The sequence below is a fragment of the Onychostoma macrolepis genome, chromosome 12 (assembly GCF_012432095.1).
Source record: "Onychostoma macrolepis isolate SWU-2019 chromosome 12, ASM1243209v1, whole genome shotgun sequence".
Classification (NCBI taxonomy): Eukaryota; Metazoa; Chordata; class Actinopteri; order Cypriniformes; family Cyprinidae; genus Onychostoma; species Onychostoma macrolepis.
This window is the reverse complement of record NC_081166.1, coordinates 7,401,088-7,413,712: the sequence shown is the minus strand read 5'-3', so window position 1 is coordinate 7,413,712 and position 12,625 is coordinate 7,401,088. Positions and strand designations below refer to the sequence as shown.

Genomic DNA, 12,625 nt, shown 5'->3' with positions numbered 1-12,625 from the left:
GTGTATCTATCTATCTATCTATCTATCTATCTATCTATCTGTCTGTCTGTCTGTCTGTATATGAGATTGTTCTGCAAATATTCTTTATATTAGAAAAACCGCTGTACTGTATCCTCTTGAGTGTTGCAGGTGTCAGTTTTGATATGATGCCCTGTGTTATTTGGCATGACTTCACTGTGAAGTTGTCAAATATCTAGTCAATTGAGTGGAGTTGACACAGTGATGCACTCCAACAACTACTGAATTGATAAAGATAAAGCATTTCTTATGCAATTGTTATTTCTAATAGGAAAGTTTCACATTCATAAAATTCAAAACAAATTTTTCTCACTTTAAAAAATTACTCCAAACTTTATGTTGCTATACACAAATATAAAGGTAAAAAGGCAGGTATGAGCAGGTAGGACTCTTTAATTTTTTTTTTTTTTTTTTTGCGTATAGTGGTACCCCTTTGAATTCATATTTCTCATTGTGTTGTTGTTGATGGCATTAATTAAAATAAAGATCAATATTAATTAATGTATTGTCTTGTTGAAGGTTTGGTTGGTGTCAGCGTGCAGCAGAAGCTCATTGCAAATGCGGCTAGGAGTCATATGAGTGCCAGGAGTCTGATTCAGCTCTGCAGGAAAAATCAAGCAGAATGGATCACGTTCCAGCATCTCTGCTTTTTGAAGAGACAGGTATAGGATGATAGGTGTTGCCTTTATGGATGCATAACCAGTAATACACTAACCAGGACAATTCAGCTCTAAAATGATCTATTTATAGATATTTGTGATATTTATAAATATTATCTAGTCTTTTTGAGCCAACTCTCTTATGATACTTTGTAGGGGGATACTGTTTCTATGTAATATTATTTTCCTAAATTATTCCTTAAATTATTGCAAATTTAATTAGGCATATTCAAATTCCCTTTATTTACCTATTTTAACAGAATTAACTGATTAAATTGAAATCCATCAAATGAAATAGCCATATTTCTTCCCTCTTCCCACAGTATGTGAAGAGCAGCAGCGGTCTCTGCCAGAGAGCGAGACCCAAGCAGGAGCATGTTGCCTCTGTGCTGGACGATCGAGATGATTCGGTGGTCAGTCAGGTTCAGCAGATCCCAGCCTTAAAGCCTGAACCAGGTACTGTGGTGCCGCCATGTAACCCGGTTGAACCAGAAGCGGCTAGGGCAGCCCGCTTGGAGGCCCGGCAATGGAAGGAGTTAAAGGTTGAATACAGTGATTTACCAGGGATTTACGCACGGCTCTCCAAACTTAAATTAACAGGTATGACATGTTTTATGTATTTTGTATAAATCAAAGTCATATTGCAGTATAAGATACATACTTTTAATTGAGCAATACGTAGTTACTTATGCAGTAATAAAAGCTAAACTGCTGATCATGAAGTTCATGGAAAGTTAAATGCGATGCTTAAAAAAAAAAAAAAAAAGCACTGACTAATAGGGCTGTGCAATTAATGGCATGCGATTATGAATGAGATTTTGCGTAGCTTGTCAGTGATCTGCGGCTCCGTGTATTAAATGCCACTCCATCTGAAAGCATGTGATGGAGATTTACTACTAATCACAGAACCGGCTTTACTGACGAGATGCGCATGACAATCACATGCGATTAATTGCACAGCCCTGCTGACTAATGATTAAGTTTAATCGCTTTCTTATGGTTGTCTAATCAGTTTAAAAAATAGTTGTCTTCGCCCATTAAGACAGTTTTCATCTTTTTAAATTTTTTAGCTTTTTCCGAAAGAATAATATTGTATGTGATAAGCATTCCACTTATTTGTTCTGCATAGTTAACTTGCATAATATGCTGGAAGTTATACTTCTGACTAGAGGTCGACTGATAGTGGATTTTACCGATAGCTAGGTTGGACCACACTGGCCGATACCGATTAATCAACTGATAGTTTTCAAAATGGATACTGAAAGAGAACTAGTGCTTTACTATCTAAAAAAAAAAAAAAGCAGCAACAGCACTGAACCATACTTTGTAAATGAATAAAAATATATTATTTACTATATTGATCATTAAAGTTATTTCATAGTTTGCTAATGTTAAAAGAAGAAACTTTAAAATTTAAAAATGTACAGCTCTCAGACTTTATTAGAGCCACAGAAAGACAAACGTTTTGCTGAAAAATGCACAATACATAATTTATAGCCTAGGGTGAAGTCATTATACATTCACAATGATTTGGGACAAATATCATTTAATTTAATAGAAAACTATGTGAATGGTGCTCTGTTCCGCGGCAGGCTTTTTTGTCGGCTGTATTTAAATGCGCGTCTGGAGTTTCCCGCTCTGTGCAGCGCGCAGTGTCACGTGTCAAAATAAACAACACGTGCTGTCAGTGATTTCCGTCTCTAGAGGCCTCGTACTGTATAATGCCAGCGGACCCTTCTCAGCCACTCCAGCAACGGTTGCAAACCGGAAAATTATTGGCATGGATTTTTGCTGATAACCGATTGTTGTGGCAATCAACTATCGGTGCCGATTAATCGGCAAAACCGATGAATCGGTCAACCTCTACTTCTGACAACTTTTAGTGATATGATAGCAGAACATTTATTCATGTCTAATAACCTGATGACATCTAGCTAACATTCTTCTGACTCTTCTTAGATTGAGTCTTAATAGTTAATTTAGTGGATGAGTAACAGACGCTCTTCTTTTTTTGTTGCTGTTGAATTGATGCATTTTTTACAAGATGTTATTGTATTTAATAAGATTTTCTGTGAATCTTATCACTTTGACTTATTTGTTAATTATTTTCAATTTACTTCTGTCATTACATTTTTGTAGAAACTGCAGTTCCTGTTTTATCTAAATCAATAAGCTATTTTGTAACCTTGCTTTTTCGTATTGTCCATAGCTCTTGTGGTTACTACGGCAGCTGCTGGCTATGCCATGGCTCCAGTGCCCTTTGACCCTGTCACTTTTTTGATGGCTTCAGTCGGAACGGGTCTCGCTTCCTGTACAGCCAATTCCATCAATCAGGTCAGTCACCCCATGCGCATTCATAAAATAACTGCACACTCAGCAGAACGTGACTGGACCAAACACATCATATGAAGCCAAGTGACCTGAGTTCCAGCTGGAACAAGCTAGCAAGTGTTAGACCACTTCATAGCATGCACGTGTGATGTTGTGTACCTTTAGATATTTGTGTAGATGTGGTTTTCTTTTGTATTGCAGAAATAATTTTAGGATAATCATTTCCCTGCTTCAGGATGATGAAGCACATTTTACCTCCAAATTCTTATTACTGTAAGGTTTCTGTTACTGTCTCACTTATTTTTTAATGTTGATTATTTGCAGCGTTATCTTTTTTTTTTGTCTATTACAGTAACAAAAACAGTTAATTAAATCCAAAAAGTTAATAATTTTATTTATTCTAAAAAAATATTTTTATACATTGTAGTATTAATTTTTAAAATAATACAATTTATTAACTTTTTTTTTTTGATTAATTGTTTTTGTTACTATAATTAAAAAAATAATAATAATGCTGCAATGAATCATCATTTAAAAAAATAAGTGAGACAGTTACAGAAAAATTATAGTAATAAGAATTTGGAGGTAAAATGTGCTTTATCATCCTGAAAATGTGCTGCCTCTAATAGTCTAATTCTGAAAATGGATCAGTAATTTCAGAAATCAATCTACTGAATTTTATGGAATTTATATATATATATATATATATATATATATATGTATGTATGTATGTATATATGCATTATTTTTTTTGTAGTCTAAATATTACACTAGCAACGGCCTTTACTTTCACACTAATAAAAATGTACTTGCATTGTAGCTTTTACTGTGGTTTATTATTCATGATTGCAAAAGTAGACATCTGACATCTAAAAAATGTGATGACCAGAGTTTGGCTGGATGTGTTGATGCAAGCCCAGGGCAGACCACACAAATCCAGTCGTATATGGTTAGAAATGTATTACCCGCTAGTTTTGGTACTTAACCTCGACTCTGCACAAGCATTCCAGTCAGAGTAATTGCCTACTTGGCGGTATGTTGATTTTTCTATTGTTTTGCTTGTGTACAGCTAGATGGATGAAGTCTCATTGCAGCGTTGGCTTGACTTCAGTGAGTCCCGCAATGCCCAGCAGAGTTTCATTGTGTGTTACACAAACATGGGACACAAGCACTCGATATGGGCTCTTACAGTGCACTTTGTCGTTAGTTTAGAGAGAAAGAAAAGAAATCAGCGCTGAAGTGAGCCAATTGTAGAGTCTTTTGCATTCCACTCCTGCTGTGTATCTAAAAAATACATTAGGCCAGATTAGCTGTGCCGCTCTGATGTTTTTCAGATGAAAGCATTTGCCAAGCTAGAATGAGAAGAAACAGAGAGCGAGAGGCACGCGTTGCATACGCTCCGTTTTGCTCCATCCGTAATCAGCTTTCTGCTCCAAGCGGAGTTCGTTCTGTGCAGTAATGCTCTTCGTGACTCAAGAGTATTAGCCAAATTGAAGACTGTTACATCAACTCATTTTAACGCCTGTGGCTTCTTGACCAATACCCAGCCGTGGCCTGTAATTTGTTGAAGGTCACAATCACACCACTTGGCTGAGCCCCACTGGCTGAGTTCACCTGATGACCTGTTTTTAACAGGAAGATTCATACACTTGGGCCTTTTTCCTTTTTAGTGGCGTCTCTGCGGTGCATTTACTCATTGCATTGTTCTCTTTGCCCGACCTTATTGTGTCACATGCTGGTGCCCTTTCTTACCAGAAGCCTAGATGGTGCAGAAACGAACAAGCAAATATTTGCTTCTCAGATTGGGCATAAATGCCTTCAACGATTCAGATTATCTCATAGGCCATTTCATGATTGATTGCTAACCTTTTTCTGTTATATTCCTACATGGCATAGGTGTGTGTTTGGTTTCCATGTTTCTGACTAGATTGTATCCACTGCTACCTGATTTATTTGATCATAAGTACAATAAAATATTGAAATTAGTGCTGTCAAACAATTAATCGCATCCAAAAATAAAAGTTTTTGTTTACGTTATATATGTATGTGTACTATGTATATTTATTATGTGTATATATAAATACACACATATACAGTATATATTGAAAATATTTACGTTTATACACTTATATATTCATATTCTTTTTATATTATACATAAATATATTTAATATTTAAACATAACATATTTTTCTTAAATATACACATTGTATTTATATTTACATAAAAAATATACAAAGTATACACATTATGTAAACAAACTTTTAGTATGGATGCAATTTAAACGCGATTGTAATCGTTTGACAGCACTAATTTAAATATTATTACAGTTTAAAATAACTATGTTCTGTTTTAATGTTAAAATGTAGTTTATACCTGCGATGAAAGTTTTTTTTTTAAATGTATTTTTTCTTGTTTTGAGTGTCACATGATTCTTCAGAAATTGTTTAATACACTGATTTGGTGTTCAAGAAACATTTATTATTATAAATTTGAAAACATTTGTATTGTTTAGTATTTTTAGCATTCATTTGAGGAAAAATAAATTGCATTAATTGAAATGTATTAAAAAAATTATATTTTGATGATTAAAAGGTGTCAGAATGCTGTTGAATATCAGACTGTGCACATTTGAATTGATGCTAAATTAGTAATTCATACAGTAGATGAGTTAAAAATATGGATAGGCATGAAAGGTTTAAAGAAATCTTACTGCGAAGAAGCCACCTCATTCTTCAAGTCATTTTTGAAGTTATAGAAATGGAGAAAAGGTTGATTAGCTATAATTGACATCTTTGCGCAAGTTAAAATCAGGGCTCATCAGGTCTTTAAGTGCGTTTAATAATGAAATGGATACAAGGTCTAAGAGGCTGAGGTAACGCGGCGCGAGTGAAGGCGGACAGATGGGCGCTCTGTAAATTTGTTGCGTTTGATGTGCTGTCTTTGAAGTTCTAATTGAGCAGGAACAGTGAGGAGGGATGGAGTGCTTAGAACAGGTTCATCAATCACGTGTGCTTTTATATGCCAAAAAGCATGTATCAGATGGTAGTTTTATTATTTAAGTGGAACTTGGATATTTCTAATGCATAGTTTGGTTTACTTCGCTCTGTACTGTCTAGATGGCCTTGTGACTTCTGCAAGTGTTTCTGAAGGTTCAGTCTGAGACTAATAGGCTTTCTGTGGCTTCAGAGGACATTTAATCCATAGACCGTGGAGTTGGCTTTCTTGTGGCAAGCGGTTGGCATTTGCACGGAGTCTTCACTCCACACGTTACAGTATGGAAAGAGCCTGTGTCTGGCCTCTGTCTCGCCTCCTACTCAGAGTTGTAGCTTGGTTTTGCGTGGTGGATGTGTACACATTTAACTGCAGCCGTAATAGTGCGTCATAGTAGACAGCAGGGGTTTGTGGTATGACAAAAATCATATGTAATATGACTGTAACTGTATATATATCAAGGTTTTTTTTGCTGGATTTTCAAAGAATTGTTGCTAAAAATTGACACACGAGGTAATTTTGGATTATTACATGAATTAATTTAATTTGATTTATTTTCTCTTTATTTTGGAACGTGGACATTTTATTATATTATAACAGAACAAAGTTAAAAGCATTTGATCATTTTGTATATTATTATTTTGTATGTGTATATTATTACATTAACCCAGTTAAAAATGAGAGAGACAATACTGTAAAAAAAAATCATTACATTTTCTTTCTTGTCTTGTTTGTGATGAATCCCACTTTGTATTTTCTTAAAGTTTACTCAACATTATTCTATTAATGTTTTATTGTTAATCTTGCGTTTAAAGATATTTAAAGTTGTCCGGTCTACTTGTTATGGGTCAAATATATTGATGGTTTAGCAACTCGTTTACCAACTGACACGTTTATGCAATCATACTGGCCAAAAAAATCATATGCAAAAAATCCTGTAAATCAGATCGCCACCAAAATCATGAGTTTTAATCTAAAAGGCAGCACTGGTAAAATGTCACTTTGGAGTTGTTGTGAAAAAACCATCTGCCTCTAGAAATAAATGTAATGCTGAGTTTATTGTTGTATTTGTAAGGCTGGTTTAAAGTCCAAGTGTTGGATGTAAATTACACTGGGTACCTGATGGCAGATTTGTTTACGCTGTGCAAATACGGTGCGTCAGAATAACAGAGATATTGTATACAGTCTGTCTCTTTGTTCTTGAAGCCTCAAGCGCTTTTTGAAGTCTTCGAGCTCTGTCTGCATGCAGAAACTGTGACGTGATTGTCATCGTATCTGCTAGCAGCTTGTACAAAGACAAATTCCTGGTGCGTATACCCTTCTGACACAGTTTTGCGCTACACATGGCTAATGACAGCCATTCTGATTGTATTGCATTTATTCGGAGTGCCATCTATGTGATGAACGCTGTTCGTTCTTAGTGAAAAGCAGCTTTGTTTTTGTTGTTTTCGTAGTAAAACCGAGCAGCTGGTAAAACTCCGCCACAAATCACGTGCCATGTGGTCATTGTAGTAACTCTCTGATCTCATTCTTCTAGTCCTGACTCATCTTGTGTAATGTGACAGGTCTTGGGCACACCCATACCTGGCGGTAACTGATCTCCGCTCTTAACTCATCCTCTGGGTTTTTATAACTCCAGAGAGGAAAATAAAAGAAGAATGATGTCCTTAGATGTGGTGCCAGTTTTTTTTTTTTCCCCATTATAAAACATCCCTGCCACCCCCGTGCGGTTTGCCATGATCAAAGATGATCCTTTTTAAACTTGTAGAGTCCACTAAACATACGACAAACAAATCAAAGGTAAGGTGGATCCCTTTAAGCTCTGCTGCCTGCGGATTGAACATCAAACGCCAGGCAGTTGATTTTTGGTACCTCAGGAGCCAGTCTAGTTCGTCTCCGTTTGTGTTTCCTTGTGACTGTGATGAGATTTACTTTGAGATGAGAATGACAGGCCTGGGATTCAGTGGCTGTAGCTTTTAGCCTTTGGTTCCTTGGAGTATTTCCTGAAGTCACATTGCAATTTTGTGGTTTCTTATTTCAGTGTAACCTTGTTTGGAAACTGTCAGGAATGCTGTAAAAACCCAGAATCCCCTAACAATGGCCAGCCAAAGTTGATACTGCATTCCGCCAAGGGATACAATGTTCAGTTGTATCTCTATATGTCACATACAGTTACATCTTTTGTGATTTTGGATTTGGATCTTTCAATACATTTATGTTTTTAAAGGTACAGTGATTTCTGCACCACTAGTGGCACTAAACAGAATTGCAGCAATGACTAGGTTTTATGTGTTTCTCCGGTGGATGGACAGACAGGTAGTCAGTTCCTTTTTATAATTACCTTAATACTACCTTTCTAAAGTTTGGGGTTGGTAAAATTTGTAAAATGTTTTTAAAAGAAGTCTCTTATACTCACCAAGGCTGCATTTATTTAATCAAAAATATAGTAAAATAGTAATATTGTGAAATACCACATTTTAAAATAACTCTCTTCTATTTGTTTTAATATAGATTTATTCATGTTATAACAAAGCTATGTTTTTTTTTTTCACATTATCCTTCAGAAATCATTGTTAAATGCTAATTTGCTGGTCAGGAAGCATTTCTTAGTATCAGTGTTAAAAACCATGATACATTTTTTTTTTTTCAGAGCCATCTTTGAGTAGAATTTTGTAAAATTGTCTAGATTGTCACTTTTGATCAAGTTAATGCTTACTTGCTGAATAAAAGTAAAGTATTAATTTAAAAAAATAACAACAAATAAACTTGATGTATGACAGACTTTCATTTGAAATGACTTGCATTGCAGTCTAGGTGTTTTAATCTGGGAATTGAACCCATAAACGTATTGTTGCTAGCACCAGCTTTGTACTGTTTGATATACAGAAATGCAGTCATTCCTTCCCCAAATGACATTAGCTGTGTCGATGTCGCTGTATTGACTGATCAAACAAATTTCAACTCTATTGTCTACCACTGATGTTCCAGAAGTTTCATACTTCACCTTTTAAACAATGTTGCTTTACACAATCCACAGTTTATGATGAATACGTTAACCCAGCACACTCTGTAATGTCTTAATCTGCTGTTGTGATGATGTAGCTTTGAGGTCAGCCTAAGTAGAGCTTCATGGGCGTTTTGATTGCTATGAAAACTTTACTCTGATAATTGAGTCCAAAGAGGCTTTTTTCTCAAGCTAAAGGTTAGAAATCCGCAGTCGGGTGAAGGGGCCACTGCAAAGAAAATACTTCTTTCCAACAAGGACATTTTTCCCACTGCCTTTTTTGTGAGGTGTTGTTTCTGTAAATGCTGTCCTGGTATTTCAGGGGTGGTTTTGTGTCATATCTCCTGTTGGGATAGACGGGTGTGAGTGTGCGGTGGGTCGTCAGAGGATGGCAAGCGTCTGACAAGCCGAAGCAAAACACACCTAGTTCCTTGACCCCGTCTCTATGCCTCACCTCACTTTTGTTGCCTGTCTTTTTTTATCACATCTTTTTGTCAACTAGTGGGTGGGTTGTCTGAGAGACTAGTCAACTAGACCGTCTCAAGAAACCTTTTCTTAAAGACTATATTTATATAACATTCAAATTTTTCTGTTATTATTGCTATTTTTATATTACTATTATTACACCCTATTATTTTTAGGGTGCATGTTTATTAGTTTTTAACTAGTAGATTTAGTTTAATTAGTAGATTTAATTCTTACCCAAAATATATAAGTATATACTTAGACCAACAGAAGGAGGACACTGTACATTAATGATCGTTAATGATCTCATCTCTTTCCTGAACAAGTTTAAGATCTGAGAAGAATGAAACCTGAGAGTAATTATACTTGATTTATTTAATCTTCTTAATAGCCCTATCCCATCTCAGTAGATTAAATGTTGCTTTGGACCTTTTTGCAGTGACGTTAATTATCTCTAAAACATTTGAACATGTTCATAGTTAATTCTGGAGTTTACGTGTTGAAATGATCTCGGAAATTCCCTGCTGATATAAAATGATCTAAACCTTCAGGAGGTTCTGCACCTTCTACTTCATATGAGAAGCTCTCGAGAGATATTCAAATGCTAATTTAAAAGCGTGACTTCGAGAAGCAGCATATGAAATCTCCCTTTGAAGTAATTTATGGCTCTGGAAAACATTAATTCCTGTTGTGTTCTGCGTTTGATCAGGGTTGTACAAGCGCTCAACATCTTTGTTTCTGCTTCCCGTAATAATTCTAATTGTAATAGTTCTCTGATTTTGTTAAAAAGAAGATTTAAATTGGCTTATCATTGTGTTTTTGTACCTATTCAGATTGATTCACTGTTCTCTAATGAAGCCTGCTATGAAATTTTAATGCCTAATCTATAAAGAAAAACGTCCTGGTTGGGGGACGACCTAACGTCATCGGATCAACAAGAACAGGACTCATCACATGGAAGCCAAGTAATCACATCTCCATATCTGACAGCACAGAATGTTTTTCCACATTGGGTTTCCTGTAGATACGGGAACTGAAGGCCTCCGCTATCCCACGAGGCTTCTTGTTCTGACTGCAGGCATCTCGCCCTTAATCTTGTGTGACATAGACAGAAGAGTGATTGTCGCCTGCTTGTAGTTTCCATGCATTTTTAAAATCCATATTTGCATGCGTAGGGTGGCTGCTTCAGAAGCAATGTACTGTAACCGAGTGAGAGCGAGAGAGAAAATTGGAGGGAAATATGGGAACATAAAACTTGATCTCTGAGAGGAATGAACAGCTTTGTTTATGTTTTGATGACTATCATTAAAATCTAACATTGATGTAGTCTCAAAATTGTTTTGCATATTGAAATTACCCTCTCAGAAACGCATCTTATATATCAGTATGGGTTTTGGTTGCCAGTGAACTCTTGCCCAGTAATTCCTTTTATAGCTTAAGGGTGTAGCTCCACATAATAAAAAAAATTAATAAAATATATGTATGTATGTATATGTGTATATGTATGTGTGTGCGTGAATTTTCAGCTGCCATTTCTCCAGTCTTCAGAAATCATTCTGATATGTTAATTTAGTGCTCAAGTAACATTTCTTCTTATATAAATGTTGAAAACAGCTGCTTAATATTTTTGTGAAAATCGTAGTACAATTTTTCAGGATTCTTGGATGAATAGAAAGTTCAGAAGAACAGCATTGTTTTGAAATATCAATCTTTTGTAGTATTATAAATGTCTTTACTGTCACTTTTGATCAATTTAATGCATCCTTGCTGAATAAAAGTATTAATTTCTTTAAAAAAAAAAAAAACTGACCTTAAACTTTAGGATTATAGTGTATATATTTTTTTATGTTTTATTATATTATATTTATTTAATACCTACTAGGGATGTTCATTTCGGTTATTTTTCCTAACCGACAACCGACGCTCGTTAACCGATTATTAACCGCTAACCGACAAGATTATTTTAAATTAGAACTAAAATTAAATTAGAAAGAATAAGTGTCTGTGACCCGTTAAAAATACTAACATTTGTTTTCCGGGGATTAATTTTACATGCGCAAAAAGCAGCAAACAACCCTAACCTTTTACAATGCCGATTATCTTCATGACTAAAAGGAGTAGTTGCTTCCACTGTTAGAAGGAAAAAAAATAAATAAATCAAGTGATATCTCCAGCGCCGCACACAGTTTAGCATTCTACCTTGACAATGCAGGCTGTTCATTATCATTATAAAAAAACAATCAGTCAAACATATGGAAAAAAAAAAAAAAACACTGCTCAGTTTAAATATGTAGTAAAATCTGTGCCGTTAAGCGTTATTACCGTACCGCCGTGAAGTTATGCAAAACATTTTGTTTTACGTGGATATTGGAACGCGAGTGAAGTAGGCCTAGGCTACATAAAAGGTAAATAATATTTGGAGATTCAAATACAACGCAAATACTGAAACATTTGATTTTGTGTCGACCGAGAGACCCAACATTGGTTTCAGTTTCGTTTTAGCCTTAATTCGTTTTGGTTTGTTGCTATAGCTTCTTAAATTTTTAATTCTTGTTCTTTTCTAAATAGCCTGTTAATTGAAATGATTTGTTGTGGAGTGAGGGGAACTAAAATAGCATAGCTATGTTTACAGTGTTTATTATAATATTTGTAATTCGCGTCGGCCTATTTCTGAATGAAATAATAAAATGCGACTTATAGGCGACTTATGTTTTTTTTTCTCTCTCTAAAAACGTTGTTTTTTTTTTTTTTAATACGCGTAGCTTGTTTTAACCATGCATTAAACCTTTTAAAATACCTTGATAAATTACTGAAAAAATAAATAAATAAGTGACTTTAAACCGTTTAACTGATTGTATTAATCGGTCAAAATTCTTATCGGTCGGTTAACGGTTAAACGGTTAAAATGAACATCCCTAATACCTACTACAGTTCACTTCTAGTTGAAGTCTAATCTCATATTAGCTGACAGCATCTTTCGACTCTTAATTTGGGCCACATGTCTAAAGTTTTGACTTTCTGGACCCGTCTGTTAAAGCTCTGGCATTCTTGACAGCTCTTTCTGTCCCTCAGGACCGGTTACACCATCGTTCTTCACATTAGGGGTCCCACGCTGCAGTGCAGAACCTCTGGAGGAGCCATAAGTTGTAACCAGA

General features: G+C 35.3%; 1 protein-coding gene across 1 annotated transcript in view; it reads left to right on the top strand.

Annotated features, from left to right (window-relative positions):
* LOC131551409 (protoheme IX farnesyltransferase, mitochondrial) overlaps window positions 1–12,625 on the top strand; it is a 38,522-nt gene that overhangs the window by 463 nt on the left and 25,434 nt on the right. Inside the window, exons 2-4 of the mRNA XM_058794354.1 lie at window positions 538–680; window positions 1,001–1,277; window positions 2,887–3,011. Of these exons, the coding sequence (XP_058650337.1) occupies window positions 538–680; window positions 1,001–1,277; window positions 2,887–3,011 (545 nt within the window). The remainder of the gene's footprint in view (window positions 1–537; window positions 681–1,000; window positions 1,278–2,886; window positions 3,012–12,625) is intronic.